General features: G+C 65.0%; 2 protein-coding genes and 1 pseudogene across 12 annotated transcripts in view; 2 read left to right on the forward strand and 1 right to left on the reverse strand.

The window, feature by feature from the left end:
• The window catches only part of LOC105469290 (BAR/IMD domain containing adaptor protein 2), a 77,907-nt gene extending 72,232 nt beyond the window's left edge, over window positions 1-5,675 (forward strand). For 3 of the 5 annotated variants that reach the window (XM_011720162.2, XM_011720166.3, XM_071081800.1), the window contains one exon: window positions 5,218-5,675. In XM_011720162.2, coding sequence (XP_011718464.1) covers window positions 5,218-5,287 — 70 coding nt within the window. In that variant the 3' untranslated portion in view covers window positions 5,288-5,675. Of the gene's footprint in view, window positions 1-176 lie in introns of all 5 variants that reach the window. The other 2 variants (XM_011720164.2, XM_071081799.1) reach the window with 2 other exon arrangements.
• On the forward strand, window positions 5,291-6,585 carry LOC139359262 (uncharacterized; annotated as a pseudogene).
• An 816-nt stretch (window positions 6,586-7,401) lies between these two features.
• The window catches only part of LOC105469289 (apoptosis associated tyrosine kinase), a 45,731-nt gene continuing 29,648 nt past the window's right edge, over window positions 7,402-23,484 (reverse strand). For 3 of the 7 annotated variants that reach the window (XM_011720152.2, XM_011720154.3, XM_011720157.3), the window contains exons 2-14: window positions 23,282-23,415; window positions 20,026-20,170; window positions 17,439-17,518; window positions 16,792-16,910; window positions 16,583-16,670; window positions 15,493-15,626; window positions 13,996-14,080; window positions 13,788-13,909; window positions 12,243-12,392; window positions 9,252-11,874; window positions 8,987-9,134; window positions 8,469-8,663; window positions 7,402-7,840 (exon numbers count right to left, since the gene is read on the reverse strand). In XM_011720152.2, coding sequence (XP_011718454.2) covers window positions 7,800-7,840; window positions 8,469-8,663; window positions 8,987-9,134; window positions 9,252-11,874; window positions 12,243-12,392; window positions 13,788-13,909; window positions 13,996-14,080; window positions 15,493-15,626; window positions 16,583-16,670; window positions 16,792-16,910; window positions 17,439-17,518; window positions 20,026-20,170; window positions 23,282-23,415 — 4,064 coding nt within the window. In that variant the 3' untranslated portion in view covers window positions 7,402-7,799. Of the gene's footprint in view, window positions 7,841-8,468; window positions 8,664-8,986; window positions 9,135-9,251; window positions 11,875-12,242; window positions 12,393-13,787; window positions 13,910-13,995; window positions 14,081-15,492; window positions 15,627-16,582; window positions 16,671-16,791; window positions 16,911-17,438; window positions 17,519-18,674; window positions 18,879-20,025; window positions 20,171-21,578; window positions 21,604-23,281; window positions 23,416-23,484 lie in introns of those variants that run through there. The other 4 variants (XM_011720156.3, XM_071081795.1, XM_071081796.1 and 1 more) reach the window with 4 other exon arrangements.

The following is a 23,484-nucleotide window of genomic DNA, read 5'->3' on the forward strand; positions in this document are numbered from 1 at the left end:
TGAGGCCGGGTCCGCAGGCGCCGTCCAGGGAGAGCCAGAGCCCCAGCTCTGTGCCGACTCCCAAGTGCTCCAGGGTTCTCGGTCTCCTGGCAGCTCGCCCGTGGTTCCCCCTCCTCTGCAACCCCGAGTCCTCAGACCTCATGCCGCCTCCAACTGAGCCTTGTGTTTCCTTGCAGCGCCGATGTGGAAGTGGCCAGATTCTGAGCCGCCTGACTAGAGTTAGTAAGTTGCCTGGCGTTCTTGTGCGGTCACTGGCCAGTGGGTCTACACAGGTCCTCTGGCCTCAGCCACGCAGCGTGGGTGGGGAGGGCCTGGCTGCATGGCAGGGCCAGGGGTCCACTGAGCCTGCCTCTTGCTCTGGGTGCTGGGCCTTCTCTACTGGGTCCCCTCCTTGGGTTCACAGTCTCCTTCTCCCCTCCTGGAAGCTTATGGACTTTGGCTGGCTGTGCCCGGGGCTCCCCTCACTGCTGGGTATGGCTCTGGCCCTGACCTTCTTTGTGGTCCTCTCCTGCCCTGCTGGGCACTTTAGTTATAGTCAAGGGGTGACCCCGGCAAGCAGCTGCAGCCTGGGCCTTTCCCGCCTGACTTGCAGCGCCAGCTTGGGCTCCTTCGGGTGTGTGTGCCTTTGGGGCTGGTAAGGATGACAGCCTCGTGGAGACTGGCGGCTGGGGTCCTGGCGAGAGCCCCGGGGAGTTCCATAGGCACTGGAGCCAGGTGTTGGGCCCACTGGCGATGGGGCTGTGCTGTTAGTCTGACCTTGCCTCTTCTGTCCCCCAAGCCCCACAGCATGGACCCAACTGGCTCCATCCCAAGTGTGCACCTGCAGACCTGGAGGACTGTTGGGTCCAGGTTTGAGCTGACGCTCACTCCAGGGGCCACAGGGCCACTATGGCTCCAACTCCAGTGGGACTCTGGAGTCCGGGTCTGAGCCCATCTCCTCGCAGGTTGAGTGGGCCACTTCCCTGGTGCCCAGTGTATATTTGGGATGTGCCGGGCTGCCCAGGAGCAGGCCCTGTGCCCTCATATGGGGCCCTTACCCACACCTTCCAATCCACTGCACCTGTGTGTGGGTGGGTCCTGCTTCCCACCACCCTCCCATCCCTAAGTTGCTAGGAGGGTGGCTCTGCAAAGCCAGTGCCTGCATCCTTCACAAAGGACGTTGGTCCCTGCGTCTCCCTGGTGGTCACAGCAGGCATCCTGGCCCATGGGCAGCCAAGCCACAGGCAGATCACGGATCTGTCTTCTTTGCTGCCTTTCTGTTGTTGATATTCGGCATGAATTCTGGAAGGTTCTGTAGAAAAATGCTCCTGAACTTTGGGGACTGGATAGCATAGATGCTCTGGGTTGGCCCTGGCCGCCACCTTGCCTTCTACCTCCATCTTTCTCCCTTCTGAGATGCTGTTTCTGGGAGACCTCCATACCCCCCACTCATCCAGGTCCCTCTGAGCGAGGGGGCTGCCTTCACCTGGTGAGACTTGGAAGGGGTGAAGGCTCAGAGATGAGGCTGGCACAGCCTGTGTCAGGGACCACGTCCCTTGGTGGAGGGCAGAGACCCTGGGTGGCAGTGCCAGTGGGGCGGTGGCGCTCAGCACCACTCCACAGCGCCAGGGGCCAGTTTCCTGGCCACACAGTCTGCCTGGTCTGACAACTCAGCTGAGATTGGGGGTGTCGAAAGCCACTTGCAGTTGGTCAAGGGACTCCCCAACCCCATCGCCACCCTGCCATGCCCCAGCTTTGGGCCCTGAGAAGGGGGCCTTGGAATGAGAGTGGAGGGGGGAGCACCCCTGGCCGCTGTCCATACTTGTCAGCGGAGGCCCAAGCGCCCACGCTGGACGCGGTTCCAGAAGGGCCCACCTTCCGAAGACACAGAGAAGCAGCTGACGCCAGAAGACAGAACCGGTGTTGTCCGCCCGGCTCAGGGTCTGGAGTCTGGAGTCGCCTAACTGGTCAAAACGCACTTTGTGATGGCTGTTTCTTCTCGGAATCCTTCTGCCTCACGTTCAAGGCGTTGGTTCAGGAAATGATCCTAGACGACTGCCTGCATTCCGAGGCGCTCCCGAGTTCCGTGGGGCTGGAGTGGGAAGCTGCTCTGCCGCGGGGAGGTGGACTCTTCCAGGCCGTGTGGGTTTGCAGGGGTGGTGGGCACGGGATCCCCAGGACACACCAAGAGCCCCCCGTGGGCAGGGGAGGGGTGCCCAGTCCCTCAAACCCCAAGAGGCCCCCTGGCCAGCTTCCTGGCAGAAGTGCCCATGCCCAGCCCTCCTGGCCACAGCTGGCTCTGCAGCACTGGCATCCATGCCTTGAAGCGGCCAGTTGGCCGGGACCGTGGCCCACGCCTGTAATCCCAGCACTTTGGGAGGCTGAGGCGAGAGGATCTCTTGAGCCCAGGAGTTCGAGATAAGCCTGGGCAACATAGGGAGACCCCGATCTTGACAAAAGTAAAAATTAGCCAGGCATGGTGGCGCGCGTCTGTAGTCCCAGCTTCTCAGGAGGCTGAGGTGGGAGGATTGCTTGAGCCCGGAGGTGGAGGTTGCAGTGAGCTACAGTCACACCACTGCATTCCAGCCCAGAAGACGGAGCAAGACCCTGTCTCAAAATAATAATGCAATTTAAAAATTACAAAAGCCACTAGGTCACCCCTGCAGCCTTGCTTAGCAGCCTCTGAGGGGCGGCTCTCAGTGAGGAGACAAGAGCCCAGGCCTCTGAACTCCCCAAACCAGCAGCTCCCCAAACATGACGCAGGCCCTCCTTGGGGCCCTCTGCTCTTGGACCTGTCTGGTGACTTTCCTTCGCTGGCTGGAGAGGTGCTGGTGGTGTCACTGGGTAGTTCGTGGCAATCGCTGCCCAGGGCCACGTCCTGCAGGAGGTGGGGCCTGGCGTGTGTCCTCTGGCAGGGAGCAATGTCTGTGGCTTCCATGCGGTGACCTTGGGCTCCAAACTTCGTCACATTCTGTTGGCTGTTAGGCCCCCACTCTCAGCACAGTGAGCTCCCTGCAGGCCTCCTGGGCGCGTCTGTCCCAGGCGGCTGAGGGGTAGGGGCCAGAGTGGGGGAAATGGGGCCGCCCAGCCTCTCCGCATGGACCTGCTCTCCCAGCCAGCCTTGGGCTCTGGCCTGTGCTCTCCCCGTCCCCGCCAACCCGCTGCCCCTGTCAGGCTGAGATTGGATACAGCATTTGCAGCCTCAGAGCCACCCAGTGTGGATGGTTCAGCGGGCTCCACCTAGTCCCACCATTCTGGGAGACGAGAAGAGAAAATTGCAGGTTAGGGAACAGGCCCGCACCGGTGGGAGAGCTTCCTACCCCTGGGGTCTGGGCTAGCACTGTGCCTTTGCCTTTGGGAGCAGGAGTGAGAACCACGCAGCTGTGCTGCCCTCAGCTGTGGTCTGGGCCAGGTCTAGGCCCCTTCTCTGGGAACCCACATTTCTTTTTTTTTTTTTTTTTTTTTTTGAGGCAGGGTCTTACTGTGTTACCCAGGCTGGAGTGCAGTGGTGGGAACACAGCTCACTACTGCCTCGACCTCCTGGGTTCAAGCGATCCCCCCACTTCAGCCCCCCATGTTGCTGGGACCACAGGCATGCTCCACTCCCACGCCTGGCCTTTTTTTTTTTTTTTTTTTTCTTTTTGAGACGGGTCCACTTTGCTGCCCAGGCTGGTCTTGAACTCCAGGGCTCAAGTGGTTCCTCCTGCTTTGGCCTCCCAGAGTGCTGCGATTGCAGGCAGGAGCCACCGCGCCCAGCCAGCCCCATTTCTAATCTCCCCGGAGCTCCCTCCGGACCCTGGGCCTGTGGAAGGACTCAGAGCATTTCCCTAGGGGTGGGTCTAGCCTGGCAGGGAGACAGGGCATGGGCCGACATCACGGATAGAGGTGGAATCCTCACCATCGGACCCCCAGGCAGCCCCTACCCAGGCCCCATGAAGGGCAAAGCTGCACAGATCAAAGCTGAAAGCAGCCGGGAATCCAGCAGACCCTGAGGCTCCAGTGCATTTGAGAGATCAAAAGATCCTTTCAGCAGGGTGCCAACGCTCAGACGCCATCTGGAAGTCTCAGAGCCTTCCGCAGACCCATCAGTCTCTTCCACATATTTCATTCTCTTAAAAACTCAGTCTGAAGTGTTTCAGGTTCTTAGAAAACACAAAAGTCCTCAGGAAAGCTTAGGGAGCTGCCCCTGCCCTGCGCCGCCTCCTGGGCAGCTGGATGGAGCCCTGCCTGCCCACCCCGGGGGTTGCTCCTGGCTGCCCAGGCTCCTGTGGACCCAACTGTGCCAGAGGTGACTCCGCTCCAGGTAATGGCTCCAGTCCAAGCACAGCTCTGCCGGAGCACAGTCCCGTCCCTGCTGCGTCTTAACGTCCACATGCCATCTGTACTGTCACCCTTGGAGCTGCCTGACATCCCCCATCCTGTCCTGTGCTATCCCCTCCGAAGGTGGGGACTCCAAAGAGAAAGGCCCAGGCTCCCCTCTCATCCATAGGGTCCTTCTCATCCGTGCTCATCTTGTTCCATTTCGAATTCTTGTCTCGAGTCGTATTTGTGCATCAGCTGTGGCCCCAGGGACATGGGGGAGGGCGCGGCACCCCCGGGGGGACAGGTGGCTGAGCCCTTAGCAGGGGAACAACTGTCTGGCCAGGGGATGGCCAGCTGCTCTGCAGGGCCCGTGGGTGGCCAGCTGCTCTGCAGGGCCCGTGGGTGTCCATCTGCAGCCCTGAGGGAGCCGCGAGACTAACCTGCCTTCCTGTGGATGCCCCCATGCCAGGGCTGGGCTGGGCTGGGCGCTCTGCCAAGCTGTGTCCCTGGGTGTGGGCCTGGCCTGGTGGGGGGCCACCAAACTGATGTGTGCCCGGTTCAGGGCTGTCTTGAGTCCCCAGCCTCAGTGGTGATGTCCACCCCTCACTGGGAGGGTGCGGCTGGCCTGCCCCGCCCCACCCTGCCCTGCCCACCCACGCTGCTGGGAGGGTGATGGATCAGAGTGGGGGCACCCTGCCTTGTCTAGGTCACGTAGGGTGAGCAGAGGGTGGTGCACCTTGGGGTCAGGCAGCCTTGCAGATGGCACCTGACCCTCCCTGCCCCCCAGAGCAGCCTCTGTTGTCTGCGAGCTCTCTGTGCCCTGAGATCGGACTGTAGGCATCCAGCACTGGGGATCCCTGGGGCATTGGGCAGCCCAGGTGCCAGAGTTTACCCATGGCTTCTGCCCTAAATTAAAACCACGTTTTTCTCTTTCAGGAATCCCTTCGCCCATGTCCAGCTGAAGCCGACAGTGACCAACGACAGGTCTGCCCCTCTCCTCAGCTGATGGCCACATCTGCGGCGCTGCCCATCCGGCGGCTTCCCCCGCTCTGCCCATGCAGCCTGTTCTGTCATCCTCTGCGCGCTCCTGTTAAGAGAACATCCAGGCCCCGGCTGCCTGGCCTCGCCCCACTTGAGTCTGGCCTGGGCTGGATCCCAGCTGTTCTGGGCAGGGCTGGGCACAGGGGGGCGCAGGCCCCTGAAGGGCCGAGACCCACTGGCTGCACTGCCCAGGGCCGAGAGGCCACCTCTTGAGGGTATTCACCTCTGGTCACATGGCCATGGAGCCCTGGGGTGCCCCTGGGTCAAGGGAGGACATTTGGCCAGCTGGTGGCTGGGGGGGAGCCCGGCTGCCCTGCTGCTTCTCCTGCCTAATAAACAGGCTCCTTCTGCACCAGGTGTGATCTGTCCACCCAAGGGCCAGAGGGCCGGGAGCATGGGGATGGGAGCGCCCACATCCTGGCTGGAAGATGAACTTCCCATAAGCACGTCATTCCCTGCAGGCCCAGCAGGTGCGCCTGGAGTGTGGGGCCTGGTCCCTCTCCATGGCCCTCAGTGGGGCTCTCCTGGACCCCTCACTCCCACTGGCAGTGTTGCGAGGGCCTCCCCAGCCTCCCCCCTACCCAGCCTCCCATCCAGAACCTTGCTGCTAGGGCCGCCCAGCTCTCTCCTGTGGCCAAAGGCCAGCTGTCAGGTGCTGTGCGGGGTCACCAGGGTACCTGCTGGCAGGTGGGGGCTTCCCCGCTCCTGGGCTCTGTCCCAGGACTCCTGGGTGGACCTCGCCCACCGCCACTCACTCCTGCAGGCACTGGGGAACTCTGCTGGAGCTGGGGGTTTTAACACTTCATTAGCAGATCTGTGTTCTTCGATACTGTCAGGTGAAATACAATGTGGTGAGAGCTGCATTGGTGACAGCAGCCCTTGCCTGGGGAGGAGTCTCCAGCAGAGCCCACTCCCGCCTGCAGCCACTCACAGCCCGGGGACAGGAAGCTGCAGAGTTGGCAGGTCAGGAGGGCAGTTGAGAGCTGGCCAGCAGAGGGTGCAGGGGAGCCCAGCTGTGCTCAACTCTCCTGACTCCGCCTTCCACCCTGGGCCCAGGGACAGACAGTGCCCTCAAAGGGCAGGGAGGAGGCTGTCCTGGAGAGGCCTGTAGGTCCACTCTCTTCACCCGTCCCCACCAGGCCAACTCGGCCTGCAGGAAGGGAGACCTGCAGGGATCTGCCCCTGCACCCCCAGACACAGTAGGGCCAGAACACCATCCCCTCCACCAGGGTGTGCCAAGGGCAGTGGGGAAGAGAGGGGCAGCTTCCTCCTGGCCCCAGGAAGGGGTGGCATTGGGTTCCTACCCCAGCCACGGCACAGCCCCTCCTGTCCAGGACTTTATCGGCAGACCTCAGGAGACAACACACAAAGGTTTCTTTTTTTCTTAGCTTCATTTCTCTTAAAAAACAAGGAACAAGAAAACATTGCACCAGCGTTCTAAGCCTCAAACAAAACACAAAACAAATCCCTCTGCAAAGCAACAATAAACTTTACATCTCTTTGGCAACAATAACTTAAAGTCACCCCACTTTCATTCGCTCCAACCACAGCAGTTACAAAAATATTCCCTGCGCTGCCCTGCCCCCAGCTCCACCCCTTCCCCACCATCCCTCTCCCTGTAGGCAGGAGCCCCCCAACACTGACTGCGGGGTATGGCCCCCACTCTCCTTTCACAGCTGGGGCACAGGACCGGATAGTGCCCTGCAGAGGGGAGCTGCCTGCACGGTCCTGCCAAGGGCACCTCTAGAACGGGGCCCACGGCGGCAGGAGTGCAGCCTGGAAGCCCCCTCCACCCCTGATCTTTTTGGCTGCCCACCGTGGCCACAGCAGGACCCAGGTGGGAACAGCCCATTCCCTGTGGGAAGGGTGGGCTTACCGGTCTAGCTGAGTCAGTGAAGGGGAAACAGCCACAGACTTTGAGATAAGGGCAGAGGAAACAGGACTGACACAGGCGCCCAGGGCTGCTCCTTGCCCTGAGCCACCAGGAGCCAGGCAAGGATGGGGGCACAGGGGGTGGGAGGAGGCTCACAAGCCTGCCAGTGTCTCGGGGCCATGCCTTGTCCTGTGTCAAGTGTCCTGTGAGGACACCGGAGGAGCCACCAGATGGGGCATGTGGGACCTCCGAGGCCAGGCAGCCGGCAGCGGCAGGCAGAGCAGAGGGCAGGGGCCGCCGTGCCCAGGGGCACTGGCCCCTCGAGTGTGTGTGTACAGACATCCACTGGAACTCCAGGCGTCCCCAGGGGCTAGCAGCAAACCCAGAAGCCCAAATTCTGCCTCCGGGGCGGAGCATGGCCAATCCACTGTCCAGGGCCTCTCATCCTGCGGGTTTTTCCAGGACACCATGTGGAGCAGAGGCACCCGAATCTGCTGCCAAAAGCCACCAGGACACGGTCCCCACCTTCTCGGTCACCATCCTCGCTGCTGCCTGGCAGGGGCTCTGGTGATGCCAGCCTCGAGGAGCAGGAGCTGCCCTGGTTTCAAGCCTCTTTACTCTCACCCCCGGCACCTGCTGCAGGGCCTGGCAAGCAGGACGACAAAGTGAACACAGGGTCCTAAGACACCAGGGCCTGCCTCCCCCCCACAACTCCCACCTGGCCTCCATCCCTGGCCCACATACAGGCCGGGCCAGTAGGGGCTGTGGGGCCAGCCCGGGCCCCTTCCCTGCAGCAGATCTGGCTGTGTGTAGGTAGGAGATGGACCCATTTCTCCCACTCTCCTGCATCACTAGACCCAGGCCAACAAGGCTCGGCAAATGCCTCCAAGTCCTCTTTTACACACAGGGAAACTGAGGCCTGAACAGGAAGAAGATGGCCAGGGTCATGTAGTGGCCTCCTAGTGACCTGCGTGCTTGTTCTGCCACGCAGGGGGCACCCTGCGCCAGGCAGGGGTGAGGCTGACGGGCCCTTCCCCCAAGGCTGCAGCCACAGGCCAGGACAGCTAGGAAATAATGGGTCTACCGAGGGGAGGGGAGAGATGGCAGGGGGCCTTCGAGGAGGTGGGCACTTGTCAGGCACGTGGGCAGGGGCTGTAGGGGTAGGGACACCTGGCAGAGGCTGCAGGGGTAGGGACACCTGGCTGGCCCGGCAGGGACCTAGACGGAGGGGCCCCACCCTCGGAGCTCCGTCCCTGCCTCGCACGGGCCTCACCTCTCACGGACTCAGCGTCTGAATCAGACACGTGCGTGATGGAGAAGCGGGATGTGGAAGCGGGCGACACCGTGAAGCGCGAGAAGGGAGCGGGCGTGGGCGCAGCTGGGGCGGGTGCGGCCGGGTCCAGGGCCATGGCGAAGGCTGCCTTGGCCTGCATCAGCGGGAAGTCGTCGTCCCACGCAAACCCGCCACCTGCAACCCAGGTGACGATGTCACTCGCACTCACAGCCTGGGACCCCGGGCCGCCCCGCTCCCACAGTCATGGGCCTGGCCCCGCCTCCCATGATGTCACGGGCCCAGGCCCCACCTCCCATGCAGCGCGGACCAGGCCCCGCCTCCAATGACGTCACATACCAAAGCGGCCTCTCATGACGCCACGGGCCAAAGCCCACCTCCCACACATCAAGGGCCAGGTGCTCCTCCCATGATGTCACACATTAGGCCCCGCCTCCCACAAGGCACGGACCAGGCCCCACCTCCCGTGACATCATGGGCCCGGCCCCGCCCCGGCTCACCCTCTTTCGCAGTGGAGCCATCTGGGGAGCCATCAGCCTGCCGCGGCGGGCTGGGGGCGCTGGGAGAGCTGGGGCTCCCCATAAGGAACGTGGGGGGCGACTCCTTAGCACCCGGGAAGGGCTCCCCGAGCTCCCGGGTGGGGCTTTCCTGGAGGGATCAGAGAGCACCAGGTGGCTTGGCCGCCAGGAGTCGCGGCCGCTCCCACCCCTTCCTGCGGGAGCGCGACCCGCAGCCCCGAGCAGACACCGGTCGGCAGTGGCCCACCTGGTCGAAGAGGTAGACGGTGACGTCGTCGAAGAAGGACACGGCCTTCTTCTTGCGTTCCAGGTCCTCGCAGAAGGCCTCGGACAGCAGGCTGGGCATCTTGAGCAGGCTGCGCAGGTTGCGCGCGCTCTGGCTCTCAGCCACCACCACGGGCACCGCCGGCGCCTCCTCCTCGCTGTCCTCGCTAGGCTCCTGGACGCTGTAGCAGCGGAGCTCCTCGTCAGACTCGTCGCTGTCCTCACTGTCCTCCTCCTCCTCGTCCGGCCGGCCCTCCAAGGCCGCAGGGAGGCCAGGCAGAGCCAGGCGGAGTGGGGCTCGGGGGGTGCCTGGGCCCACCATCCGCTTTTGTGGAGTCAGCCCTGACAACAGTCCTGTGGGCCCCTGGAGCTCAGAGCTGTTGCCTTCTGAGCTCAGCGGAACCGGGGTCAGCAGGAAAAACTGGGAGCAGCTGGGGCTGGGCCCAGGCGGCACCTCGGCTGGGCCTTGGGGCTCTGGAGGCTCTGGGACCAGGCCTGAGGGGCAGGTGCTGGGGTCTGGGGAGGACCCTTCAAGCCGCAGCGGTGGGGGCAGCACCTCCCCGGGGCCAGAGCCTTGTGCCTCCCCAGGAACCCCAGGCCTGAGGGAGGCCTGTGCAGATGGCTGCCCAGTGCTCGGCAGGCCCAGCTCTGGCCCAGGACCTTGGTCCCCGCCACACTTCTCTGGGCCCGAGGTGGGCTCGGCCTCAGTCTCCAGGTCTGAGAAGTACGCAGAGTCTCGGTAGGGGTTCTTCTCGTTGAGGCCACTGAGGGAGGCAGAGAGCCGTATCTCGGGCCCGGGGCCCTCTCCCTCTGAGGTCAGCTCCCCAAAGGCCTGGGGCTCGCACCCTTCCTGTGACTCCTTGAGCACAAACTCGGGGGACTCATAGTTCTCCGTGTCATAGCCACTGTCCAGTGCTCGGGGCTGCCCTCCAGAGGGGCCAGCGGCCGACGGGCTGAAGACTTCATAGCCACCATCACTGGCTGAGGACGGGATGTCCAGGGAGTCCAGGGAGTCAGGAGTCCCCACCTGCTTCTGCAGAGAGCGGAAGGCTGGCACCACATCCAGCCTCTCGGCCTGCAGGCCGTCACTGGACGTGTCAGTGAAGATGCCTGAGGTGGCCTCAGCTGTGTCCTCATCCTCACTGCTGGGTGCCTCCACCTCAGGGGAGCTGCCACCACCATTCAGGGTGGAAGCCGGCTTGGTGGCAGACACCTCGCCACCAGCAGCAGGCGTGGGCGAGTCAGGCAGGGCGTCAGGGGCATCGGGGGCACTGGCCTCCTCTGAGGGAAGTGGGGCTCCCTCCTGGGATGGGGAGGGGACAGAAGGAAGGGACAAGCAGGGTCCGGCAGTGCCCTCAGCCTCCGTGGCAAGCTTGGGCTCTGCCTGAAGGTGGTCACCCCCACTACCAGGTGCCTCTGTCCAGGAGGGTGTGACCAGGCAGGGGGCAGGTGCCAGGCCCTGGGCAGGGCATAGATGGGGGAGGCCGGGACAGCAGCCTGGCTCCTGGGCAGAGGAGGCTGCCTGCAGCCCAAGCAGAGACTCCCCGGGGTATGCCGGCTCAGGGGAGGCCCGCGGGGTCTGCTTCGGACTGCAGCAGCCATCAGCGTGGTAGCCCACAGAGCTGGGGTCCCAGGACTCTGGACAGCGGCTGCCGCTGTTGTTATTGGCAGATACGTTGGAGCGCCAGTGTCCACGCTGGGCGGCCGTCCGCGCTCCCACCTCCTCCAGCTCCTCCTCGCCAGTCAGCGGCAGCGGCGGCGCCCCTGAGCTTCCCAAGGGGGATGTGCCCAGTGGGTCCTCAAAGAAGGGCGAACAGAAGGCGGCCACGCCCCAGTCTGCATCCTTGGCTCTGCCCTCCGCCAGCCTCAGGGGCCCCGCAGAGGGCGAGGGCGAGCGTGAGGGGCAGAGCTGGTCCCGCACCAAGCTTCCGCGAGGGTAGAGGTCGCCGCGGCCCCAGGGGACGTCAGCGGGTGGCCCGTGGCCCAGCAGCGGCTCCATGGCCAGCGAGGCAGCGGTGCTGCCGTCAGAGTCCTCGTCCTGGTCTGCGATGGCAGGTGAACTGGGGGCGCAGCCGGCGCAGTCGGGGTCGTGGCCGGCGGCGGGCGTGGCCTCCTCTAGGCGAATGAAATACTCGCTGCCCAGCGAGGGGCTGTGCGCGCTGAGCACCGGAACCACGCCGGGGGGCGCGCCGTCGGGGGCACACAGCTCCTGCAGGCGCGCGGGGCGGTCCGGACTGAGCGTGGCGGGGAAGGCCTCCGCGCCGCGGCCGGCCTCCCACTTGTACTCAAAGTTGAGGCCTCGGCTGGTCTCGGTCACCGTCAGCACGTCGTCGCCATCCGCGTGGAAGCCGTCGCCCGCGAACTGCTCCAGCAGCGGGAAGGACGAGGCGGCGGCGAGCTCCACCACCCCGCCCAGCGTGGGCCCCGCCGCACCGGGCCCAGGACCCACGCCGCCCCCGCCGGGCCGCAGAGAGCGCCAGCGCCGCTCAAACTCCTCCTCTGCTTCGGTGGCGCCCTTGGCACACAGGTAGGACAGCAGCAGGTGCACCTCCTCAGCTGTGGGCCGCTGCTCCGGCTGCAGCCAGCAGAACTGCATCACCTCGTACCTGCGAGGAGGTCCCACGGGGGCCACGTCAGAGGCAACACTGGCCAGGAACGCGTCCATGGGGCAGGGATGGGGTTCCCCTAACTCCCAGTGTCTTGGGGACGTTAAGGGCATCTCCCACTTGAGTGACGCCCCAAATCTGCCAAGGCAGGCCCAGCAGCGTGGGAACAGGAGGTGGTTGGGCACTCCCCCTAAGCCTTCCCTCCCTGCACACAGGGGTGCAGAGGTGGTGGGTAGAGGCCCTCTCAGAGGAGAGGGGAGACCAGGGAGGGCTGGAACCCCAGGGGGTCAGGGTGAGCCGCCTCTGCCTGGGGGTCAGGATACCCCATCTCGGCCTGGCTGTCCGGGACAGGGCGGTGGGGCCCTCACCAGCGGTCCGACAGGGTCAGCTGCAGCTGGGGCTTGGGCAGCTTGAGCTGCTGCTCCCGGACCGCGTACGCCAGCACCTGCTGGTCCGAGTGCTGGGGGTAGGGCTGCGTGCCCAGCTCAAAGAGCTCCCAGATGGTCACGCCCAGGGACCTGTGGGGTGACAGCTGTGAGTCAGGGCTGGGCACAGCCTGCCACAGCAAGGGCCGCGCAGGATCCCTGGGGTGCCGAAGGGGCAGCTCCTGCCATCACGCCAGTGCCTCAGGACCAGCGCCTGGTACCACATCAGCCGCCCCTCCCTGAGGACAGCCCTTCCTTTCAGCAGACAGAATGTGCACCTGGCCAGGCCCAAGCCCAGCACCTGTGGAGCCTGCACATAAAGGCCAGGCTGGCCAAATCCATCTGCTTGTCCACTCATTCATTCATTCACTGATGCACTGAAGACCAGACACTGCCCAGTGTGGGAGCTGCCCTGGCGGAGCTGGAGGGCAGGTGTGGAGCCCGAGGCAGGGTAGGGCCAACATCAGAAGGGGACTGAGGGAGCGGGAGAGAGGGGACGCCTCAGGCCAGCATGGGCAGGGCCGGGGAACAGGCAGGGGTGCACAGAGCATGTGGGCGAGTAGGGCAACTGGGGTCTCCTTCCTGTGGGCTGTGGCTTCACCTAGCCACTTTGGTCCCTGGCTGTCCCAAGAGGCTGCAGAGTGAGACAGAGGTGATTTAGCAAGACGTCACCAGACCTTGGCCAGAGCCCTGTGACTGGAGACCCCAGCCAGTGCACGGTGGGGTGGGCAGGCGAGGAAGGGGCCTTGGTGGAGAGGTGAGGAGGGGACAGCGTCCATGATGGGGCACAGTCAAGTGGCTTAGGGGAGACCCCGAAAGCTCAGGGAGGCGGCCTGGCCCATGGGATCTGAGAGTTCCCCAGAAGCAGAAGGCGGCCAGACCGCAGCCTGGGAGTGGTGGGGGCCACGGGGGAAGCCGCAGAGGTGAGGGCAGGAAGGGGCGCCCACCCCAGGGCAGACCACTACCCTGGGCAGCTCGGCCCCACCCCTTCAGAGGCTACACCAGGTGGGAATGAACAGTCCGTGCTGGGTGCTCAGGATGGGGGCGGGGCTTCCAGGCTGCCATTGTGGGAGATCCCAGCACGCCCACCGTCACCTCCTCTGCCTGGCACAGCCTGACCTACACTCCCCTGAAGGCAGCCAACACCCCGCCCAGACCCTCTCCCCAGGCACAGGTGCACACCGAGTCTCCCATCCCAGGACAGGCCCCCCAGCATACCGAGGATGGGCTTTTGGCTTGTGGCCCTGTATGTGTGCTCTGACCCCGCCATGGGTGGGCGTCAGCCCAGGGGTCCCTGGTGCACCTGTCAGGCAGTGTCTCCACCAGTGTGGGGTCGCCACCTAACCAGCCACTTGGGCTGCTGGCGTGCGGCCACTACAGGTGGCTCCAGCAGCCCCCCAACCTCACTACTCGTGGCCATGGTTTGACATGGGTAGGCGGGTGGCACTCGGCCTCAGCCCCTCACGGTGCCACCAGGGCTGCACTCACCACACGTTCCCGCTCTTGGTCTGGTCCACAACAAGCAGGTTGCTGTGCACCTCGTCCACCAGCTCCGGTGCGATCCAGCGCAGAGGCACCCACAGCTGGTCGGCGGTCACGAAGTAGTCTTCCTGTTGGCACAGGGACGGGTCACCCCTGCCGGCGCAGGCCCCGCCCCTCATGCCCAGCCCAGCCCAGCCCAGCCCACCCCACTCACTCTGTACTTGCAGTGAGCCAGGCCGTAGTCACCGATCTTCACCGTCAGGTCGGCCGTGAGTAGGCAGTTCCGCAGAGCCAGGTCGCTGCAGGCAGGGTCAGAGGCGGAGGCAGGGTCAGGGTCAGTGGGGTGTGCCAGGTCGGGGAGTCCAGCACAGGGGTCCTTTGCCAACACCTGGATGGCTCACAGTCCAGGCCAGAAGGGGCACTGGAGATGCTGCCACCACCCACCCCTGCCTAGGGCCCTATCCTGTGCCCAGCCCCGAGACCTGGGGAGGGACCGTTTGCGTGGGCCTCCAATGTTACAATGCAGATGAGAATGGGGCCTAGAGAGGGTGAGGACCTGCCAGAACCCACCTGGACCCGTCCACGCTTCTCCAGGACCCTCTCCTCCCAGCCCTGCTACACCATCACCCTCGGCTTCCCAGGAGGTGGGAATTGATGGGGGAACTGAGGCCTGGAGGATCCCAGGGGTCCTGCCAGCTGCCAGAGTCCAGTTTCAGGGCCCAGCCCTGCCATGCCCACTCGGAGCTGGAGCTCTCTCTCACTTGAGCCACCACCGGCCCCAGGGTTGGGTAGGGTCTGCAGAGAACGCCGGTCACCCCTGGCACTACCTCCAACCCAGCCTGCCTCGGCTGCTGGCTTGGACCCCCTGCCTGGCTGGTCACGTGGGTGTGCGGAGGCGTAGGGTGCTGGGTAGATATTACCACACCTGCGGTATTACTTCTGTGCTCAGGACTCAGGGTGGGGACAGAGCCCGACCCAGGCTGTCCCTCCCCACATAAGCCCGTGTCTGTGTGCTGGGGGTTGCTATAGGCCCACGTGTCCTGGGCCTATGGGGTGGGATGGGGTGGGGTGGGGTTGGGGGCAGGGCAGCTGGGGCTCGGCAGGCAGGTCGGGAGGCTGGCAGCTACCCTCTTCAACAAAATCACTGATGCTGGAGTCACCTGAGTCATCACTCAGCACCAGGATATTGTTGGAGAGGACGGCCGTGCGGCATCTGGGGCTGGTGGGGCCACATGTCCTTCGCCACTTCTTCCAGCATGTCCCCCCGGGGTCCCCAGGGGCTGGGCATCCTGGCCCGAGCAGGACAGAACCCTCCCTCCAGGGTTCTGCGAAGCAGGGCCTGCTAAGCCCTCCCTTTGGGACTTGAGGGAGACAGAGTGTGGGGTTGGCGTGGGGCTGCAGGGTGGTGGCTGACTGCCTCGGGGACAGAGAACAGGCCAGCTTGACAGTGCACATTTCTTCGTCTAAACCTGCAAAGTGGGTGTCAAACCATTGTCTTCCCAATTTTTCAAAAACGTCATAAAATCCCTTTGTATAGCAGTTGTTCGATGCTGCATGAGCCGAACCTGGCCGGCCCTCGCGGCAGGACCCGCCCCTACGCCCTTCCTTCAGGGGAGGGGCCGAGGCCCAGAGAGGGCCCCAGTCCAAGGGTTACAGCAGGGAGGGGCCCTGGCCTAGGGCTTCCTGGCCACTGGCCCGCGCCCGCCCTCACCTGTGCACGTAGTTGTTCCGATGCAGGTGCAGGACGCCGCAGGCCACCTCACAGGCCATGCGCTGCAGGGTCAGGGGGTCGGGCGCCATGGACTCCGCCACCCGGCAGCTCCGCAGGTAGCCCTTGAGGTCCCCCTGCAGAAAGGGGGCATGGCGCAGTCACCAGCAGACTGGGGACTGGCCACCCTGGAAGGTCCCTGCCTACCTCCCCAACTCCTCCACCCCTACCCACAGCTGACGGACAGCAGCTGCCCAGAGCAGCCCCGCGCCCTGCACAGTGGCTGACGCCCAACCGTTCCTGGAGAGGGGCCGTGTCCACCAGGGCTGGGCTGGACTGAAGGCTCCCTCTCCACTGCCCCTCAGCCAGCCCTGCGCAGCAGGAGTCCCTTGGCCTGTGGTACAGAGAGAAACGCAGGGCCCCGGTGGATCTGCTTGATGGAGCCTGGGGCTGGTGGTCGAGGATTGGTCGGCAGCCCCGACCTGCCGAAAGCTCAGCTCCTGGGAGGGCCAACGTTAGGAGTCCAGACGCCAATGTGTGAGGGCCCCTGTCCCAAGGGAAGCCAGCCGGGGACCCAGCCCAGCCGCGGGCAGGCCCGGCTCAGTGCAGGAGCTGTGTATGTGCAAGGGGGTGGGGGGCAGGTCCCTGGCGGGGGTGGGTCCCTGGGGGGTGGTGGTGATGGGCAGGCCCAGGACTCCAGGCAGCCTGGGGAAGTGGCCATCCCCAGTCCCCCATGACAAACTCAAGCCTGAGTGAGGCCGTGGAGCCCCAATGGAGCAGTGGCCCCTAATTGGCCCAGGATGCCTCCTCCTGAACCACAGGGCACACAGACAGGTGAGCAAGCAGCTGGCAGCTCCCCAGGGGTGCAGGGAGTCCCGGCCCAGGCCTGTCCTGTGCCCAGCCCCCACAGTCCCTCCCCAGTGAGGCTGGGTCTCCCCATGGCCTCCTCTGGAAGGCGGTGGGGTAGGGTCCCTGGGTCTTGGCTTTAGGGAGGATGTGAGGCCCCTAGGGAGGGGGTGGCACCAGACACTGGCAGGGCAAGGGAGGGCCCCGGCTCAGCAAAGGCCCCAGGTACCCCTGGGCAGCAGCTCACCAGCGGGCAGAACTCCATCACCAGCAGGTAGGGCGTCACCTCGGCACACTGGGCCAGGCACTGGAGCAGGTTGCTGTGCTTCAGGGCCCTGCAGGAGTGGACAGGCGGCCCCTGACTTGGGAGGAGCAGGGGAGGGGGAGGCGGGCCGAGCAGGGGAGGGGGAGGAAGGGGTCGCACAGTGTGGGCCTTTGTGCCCGATGGCCTCCCACCTGTAGGGCTGCACCTCCTCCAGGAACTGCATCTGCTCCTGCACGCTGGCGCTGGCCTGCAGCTCCTTCACCACCACCTGGGCACTGCTGACGCCAGAGTTCACCTCCCCCAGGAACACCTGTGGGACAGCGTCACCCGCGGCTGCTCCGCCTCCACAGGCCCCGGCTTCCAGGCCTTACTCTTCTCCCACCCGCCCCACCCCGGCCCCCAGGACAGGCCCCTTCTCCTCCTGTGCCCAGTCCATTCACTGCAGTGCGGGGTGTGGGTTCCGGACCCCTCCCGGTGACCCTCTGGCTGTAATATTCTGAGTCTTTTGTGTTATTCTCTCCCCAAAGTCTCCCGCTGCCCTCTCTCTCTCTCTCTCTCTCTCTCTCTCTCTGGGGGTTTGAAGTGAGGAAGAGGGACCCAGCTGTCTCGTTTAGGCCAGGATCGGGGGAAGGCCAGGACCAAGAGCCTGCTCCTCTCCCTCCCAGGACCCCCTAGGGAGAAGGGGATGCAGCCAGACTCTGAGGAGGGATCCAACAGGGCCCAGGGGCCAGAGAAGGGACCCTCGGGGCTGGGGTGGCTCCCAGGAAGAGCAGGTCTGCATCCCTGTGTCCCTTCTGCCTACCAGGCGACAGCCCTCTCTCCCAGGTGGGACACATACCTTCCCGAACCAGCCATGGCCGATTTCCTTCAGGTATAGGAGGCTGTGCCGGCCCAGGTCCGTGGACTTGAGGAGCTGCACTGTAACCAAGCAGGGGGCTCAGGGACCCAGTGCGGCCTTCGCACCCCCCAGCTTCCTCACCTGGCCCCTAGAGGGACTGCCCGCTTGGCCTGTTCTGGGAAACTGTCCTGAGTCCCCAGCACCAGCTGGCAGCCTTGGGGTTAGCATCAGGAGCCAGGGTCTCTCGAGATCAGGGGCCGCTGCTTCCCAGAAAAGCCACGGAGCTGCAGGCTCCATCCGGGCATCTTTCTGGATAGGTCTGGAGAAGGTGCCTGAAGCCACCGGAATAGCTGGGCGAGGGACAGCAGGGCCCGGAGCCGGACCCGCCACATGGGCTGTACCAGGCAGGCAGTGTGGCTGAGCGAGAGGCTGGGGCCACGGCACAGGGAGGGCACTGCAGCGGCCCACCCCCACCCTGCCACAGGCTGGCATCCCACGCCAGGCACACCAAAGGCTCCTTTGTTGGGGGCTGCTTGGCACAACCCCGCACGGAGCACACTGGCCCATTCTCCCCGAGGGCCAGGCCGGGTGAGGTCAGCGGGAGGAAGGGTCAGTGAGGCCCAGGAGGAAGGGGCCAGCGCTGGCAGAGCCCACTCATGCCTGCCCACGCCCCGAGGGATTCCCCGAATTCTGCTCCCACGCCAACTGCCCAGAGGGCTGACGGGGCTGGGTCTGAGCCCAGCTGCCAGGAGAGCCCAGGGGGAGGGGGCTCCTTCCAGGGCCCAGAGACCCAGAAAATGTAGAGGTGGGGCAGGGCAGAACGGAGCATGTGGGCCCACCGGGCGCTGTGTCCCGAGCCCAGCCTGTCTGGACAGCCCTCTTTCACCCTGGGGCGTCCAGGCCCACACTGTCCCTGAGCAAGTGTGGGGGTCCTGACCATGGGTGCTGAGACAGTCCAGAGGCCCTGGGCACCGCCGGAGGCGGCCGTCCTTCTCTGCAGTCCCCAGCGGGTGGGGCCATTGCCCAGGTTTCTCCCCGCTGACCTCTGGGGCTGCTCTTCTGGCCTCACCCCAGTCTCTCTCCTCTCTAGAAGCACATGCCCCCCGGAAAACTGAAACCAGAGCTCCAAAAGTAGAGAAACAGTAACCACTGCCTTCTTCCAGGTCCCTGTCCGCCGACCCCGGTCCCCAGGACAGTCCTCCAGAGGTGGCTCGGAGAATCTGCAGGGGCACATACCTGCCCCTGGACCCAAGGGCAGTAGCCCCGTGGATGGTCCCTGGCAGCTCCCAGCAAGGTCAGCACAGGGCTCAGGGACCCCCGCAGCCATCCGGGAATGTCAGAGGGCCTCGCGCGCTGAGTGGGTGGCTGCAGTCCTTCGCGCCCGGCCACAGATGTGCTCACAGCTCAAGTGCCAGCCCTGATTCCTGCCTAACTGGGAACCTGTCCTCCAGGAGACGGGGCAGAGTAGGACAGGCGTTGAGGCCCTGGCTCCGAAGCTGGGGGCTGAGAGCCCTCTCTAGGTCCCAGACCAGTGCCTTGGGTGCCAGGCTGCCACGATGAAGGCGAGGCTCGCAGGGCCCAGCCAGGCACGGCTCAGAGCCAGCTCTCAGGATCCAGCCAGGCACAGCTCAGAGCAGGTGAAGCAGCCTTCATGGCACTGTGGTAACAGGCCCAGGTGCCAACAGAGCCCCAACAGGGCTGGCAGGGGCCCCTCCCACTGGCCTGACACCCCTCCTGCCTGTGTTCCCAGAGGAGCTGGGGGTGGGCAGTGATGGGGGAAGCCCCAGGCTGGAAGCTTCCTGGGAGGGGGCCTGAGATCTGATGGTTCTGGAGGGACCCCCACTCACCACCCAGGCTCCAGGACAGAACTGGGAGTTCCTGAAGCCTGGCCATTCACCCCCAGCCTCCCCCAGCACGTCCACCCCGTGTGAGTGGTCGGCCTAGGACCCTAAGATGGGGGCAGATGAGGCTGTGGCTGAGGGCCCTGCCTGCACCTGCACTCCTGGGTCAGCCCCACCCCTCGGCCCCTCCCCCCAGCCTGAGTGAAAGGCCGATTCACCACCCGCCCACAGGGGCCCCACCAGGGCCCCTCCTCCCGCCATGCACAATGGAGTCCGTGTCCCTGAAGGGCTGGCGCTCAAGGGGGCAGGAATCTGGGGTCAAGCATCCCTGGACTGCAGAAGAGTCCCTGCCCCCAGCACATGGCCGTGTCCAGGACCAAACAGCCCGCACCCCTGCCCCAGTGCCCACCCCTGCCCCAGTGCCCACCACTGCCCCTGTGCATAGCAGCCCTTGGGCAGGGGAGGCTGGAGGCCCAGGGCTGTACCAGACCCTGCCAACCCCTGGCTGGCCCCCAGGCCCAGAAGAAAGAGGTACATGGACCTTTGGCCCCACAGCGCAGCCTGGGACACAGCCACAGGGAGTCCAGGGCCGCACACTGCGTCTACCCCACCGGCCACTCCCAGCCCCGTGCTGCTCCCACTCCAGAGCTGAGTCTTCCGGTCTCCCTGGCGCCCCCAGGTCACACCCAACACCCAGCACCTGGGCCCCGGAGGGAGGCCACCCCGTCTCCCCACCCAGCCCTCACCTGAGCGCCCAGGCTGCTTGGCCATGGGCAGGGAGACCTCCGTGAGTGGCAGGACGTACACGTCGGGCCCGTTCTGTGCCGCCGTGGCCGGGGAGCCCTGTGCCAGGTCAGCCGCATACTCATCCCCCTCCGCATTCTCAAACTCCTGCGGGCCGGGCCGGGCGTGAGCAGGGCTTCTCGCAGGTCCAGGAAGGGTGTGGCCTTTCCAGGCCCCTTTCTTCCAGGGCCGAGCTCCCAGGGCAGGACAGGAGGGGGTACTTGGCCCAGAATTGGAGCCCCCACCCCTGCAGGCTAACGGCCCAGCACCCCTGCTAACTGCCCTTCTATCTGTCTCCTCTTGCTGACCCCCCACGCCCCCCACCAGGGGCTCCATTGTCCCATAAGGGGCCAGAGGCAGATCCCAGAGCCAAGAGGACCCATCTCAGACTCCAGAAAGGGTGTGATGAGCTGTAGGCACCAGCGCCTTGGCCTGGCCTCAGTTCCCCCATTGCTCCCTGGTGGGCAGCCCAGGCTGAGCCCCACCTTGGGTCCTGAGGGCCTAGAGGCAGGGAACCAAGGGACCGAGGTGAGGGCACTGAGGCCAGCTGGCCCTGCCCATCCAGAATCAGCTCCCAACACCTCTCAACCACCCGCATCCCCAGCAGCCCCTCACCCCGGGCCCTGCCTGGGGTTCCACCCTCCCATGGGGCAGCTTCAGGGACAGGAATTCCATCGCCCCCTGTCCCACAGTCCTGTGGGAGAAGCAACTAAGCAACCCCCCCACTGCGGGGACAAGGAGCATTCCTGGGTGCCTGGGAGCCCAGAGCCCACCTGCCACCGCCATCCACCCCGACAGCCCTGGACCTTTGCCTGGTGGCCGCACCACCTCCGGAGCTCCCAGGACTCCTTAAGAGCCTGGCCCCGTGCAGCCTAGGGCTGGGCCACTCCCTGCCAGGCTGCTATTTTGAAATGCAGAGGCCACACCTGTACAGGGGAGACCCCACCCCCAAGTCCAGGGCACATTCCTGCTCTGAGAGCCAAAGTCTCCAAAGTCCTGGGCCAGCTGAAAGCAAAGGCCCCGGGCACACAGTGACAGCCGCAATCCCGGAGCACTCGGTACAGCCTCTCTGCCTCCTCACAACTCCCGGTGCCCCGGTGGGGAAACTGAGGCTCGTATGGGTCAAGGGACTTCCCGCTGGATCCTGGCCAGCACCTGGGCTGGTAAGTCCGAGGACAGGCAAGTGCAGTGGGAGGGGAGGCCTGGGCTCCTCACACACCACGTGTGACCCTGGGGACACCTCCCTTCCCTGGGCTGCAAAAAGAGGGGTGGGTGGCTCTGTTGGTGTTCCCGCAAGCCTGGCCCAGCCTGCACTTTTGGAGCACACAGGGACGGGGGATGGGGGATGCAGGTGCCGAGTGGGCAACTCCCCTCCCCAGGACCCAGGAGACCACCCCAGAAGCCCCCTCTTGGCCCTCCAATCCCAGCCCCGGCCCCGCCCATCTGGGCTTTGTAGAGGGGCCCAGGTCACAGATGCCATCTCTCCCTGGGGTCGGGCCCGGGCTCCAGGCATTACCTGCTGCCCGGGGGCCGGCCGGGTCCTGCCGATGCAGCGTGCAATCAGGTAGCACAGGGTCAGCATTGGGGGCCTGCCCAGCCCCTTCCCGCAGCACAGCTTCCCACCGGGGAGTCCGGCACAGCCCCCAAATCCCAGGAGGGAGCCCAGTGTGGAGGCAGGACTTCCCAGAGGCACGCTGGCGCTGGAATGTTCCGGGCACCATGTTCCCAAGGAGGTGAGGAGGGCGCAGGAGGAGGAGCCGTGGCCAGCCCTTGTTTGGGGCCTTGTTCTTACAGTGCCCCGAGGAGGGGCCACTGATACAATAGCCCCACATGTCCCACCCAGGCCCCACCTCCACTCCTGCCCCCGCCAAGACCTTGAGGCTCTGGCCTCAGGATGCCCAGGAAGGCGCCAGCGCGGCCTGGCCCGGCCCCTGGTGCCAGCAGGTCCAGGGGCACGTCCCCAGAGCAGGGTAGGGGCTCTGGGCAGGAGCGCAGACCCCACAGCCTGGGGCCACAGCTTTGCTGCCCAGGCCCACAGCTGCTCATTGGTTGACGGTGCCTAGGCCACCTCAGAGGGCTCTGGAAGGGTGAATGGGCTGGAAAATGTGGCCTTTGGAAAAGGCAAAAAGGCCACATTCAGCACCGTCACCTTCCAGGCCAGCGAGACAAGTGGGCAGGGCCAGATCCTTGGCCCACTCTGCGTCATGACATACCGGGGCAGGGAGGACTCTGGGACTGTCTCCAAAATGGGGGTGACGCCGGCGGGGGCACGGGTCACTTTGTAGAAAAGCGCCCCTGAGATATGGACGGGGTGCTGTGTGCGCCGCAGAACGAAGCCTCCCCCCTCCCCCTCCGACTTCTCCTGGCGTAAGAATCCGACCTCTGGCCCAGGGACGGGGCCGACCCCCTTGCGGGTGTGAACCACCAGAGGTCCAGGCCAAGATGTCGTTTGCTCATCAGCAGGAATGGGGCCCATGGAGACTCCGGGAGGGGTGGGCAGTGCTGCCCGGGGCTCTCTCTGCCTGGCCCTCCCTGCTGCTCGGAGTTACAGCTGGAAGTGGGCTGGGGGTTGACAGCGGGAGGAACAGTGCTCGGCACCTGTCCTTGGCTGGGGGCCTTGGCCTCCAGAAGGGCAGCCTAGTGAGGCCAGGCCTTGCCCTTGGTGATGCTCCCTAACCAGCAGGCAGGCTCCAGCATCACACACCTCCCCTCCAGAGGGCAGAAGATACCCCGGGCAAGGTGACAACTGGTGAGAAGGTATCTGTGCGGGGAGCTTGTCTGGGCAGCCCGGACTTCCCTTTGCAGGTTGAATTCGGAGGGATGTGAGGGCCCCCTGCAGAGGCAGCTCCTTCACCAGGAGTCAGGGGCCTCTAGGGAGGCAAGCCCCCTCCCACACCAGCTCCAGAGTCCCCGACGCCCCCTGAAAGGCTGTCCTCAGCCTCCATGAGGGCTCAAGCCCAGCCCCAGGCTGGAGTGGGAGCATCAGATCACTCCCCAACAGACAGCTTCAAAGTCAGGGAAGCTGGGGCAGGTTCCTGAGGAGGAGCTATGGAGTCCCTGGGCCAGGGTCCACGTGGTCCCCAGGTGGCCCCGCAGCGACTACGGCCACCTAGCAGCCACCTTGGTGGCCCCGGGAAGGAGAGAAGCTCAGGGTCAAGTGGACGCTACAGGCCTTGCCTGCGGGATCCCATAGCAGCTCCCGCGGGCCCCAGGCCTCACCTTGAACCCGATGCCGCCCTTCTTACAGCACAGGCAGGCCAGCATGAGGACGATGACGGCGAAGAGCCCGGAGAAAGACACAGCCACCACGGCGAGGGAGGATGGCCAGGACAGCTCGCTGAGCGGGGCGCCGTCTGCGGGAGAGCAGCGCAGTGAGAGTGGCCATGGCTGAGGGCCGGCCAGGCCCCTGCCCCCGCTCCAGG

The sequence above is a fragment of the Macaca nemestrina genome, chromosome 17, assembly GCF_043159975.1.
Source record: "Macaca nemestrina isolate mMacNem1 chromosome 17, mMacNem.hap1, whole genome shotgun sequence".
NCBI classification, from domain to species: Eukaryota; Metazoa; Chordata; class Mammalia; order Primates; family Cercopithecidae; genus Macaca; species Macaca nemestrina.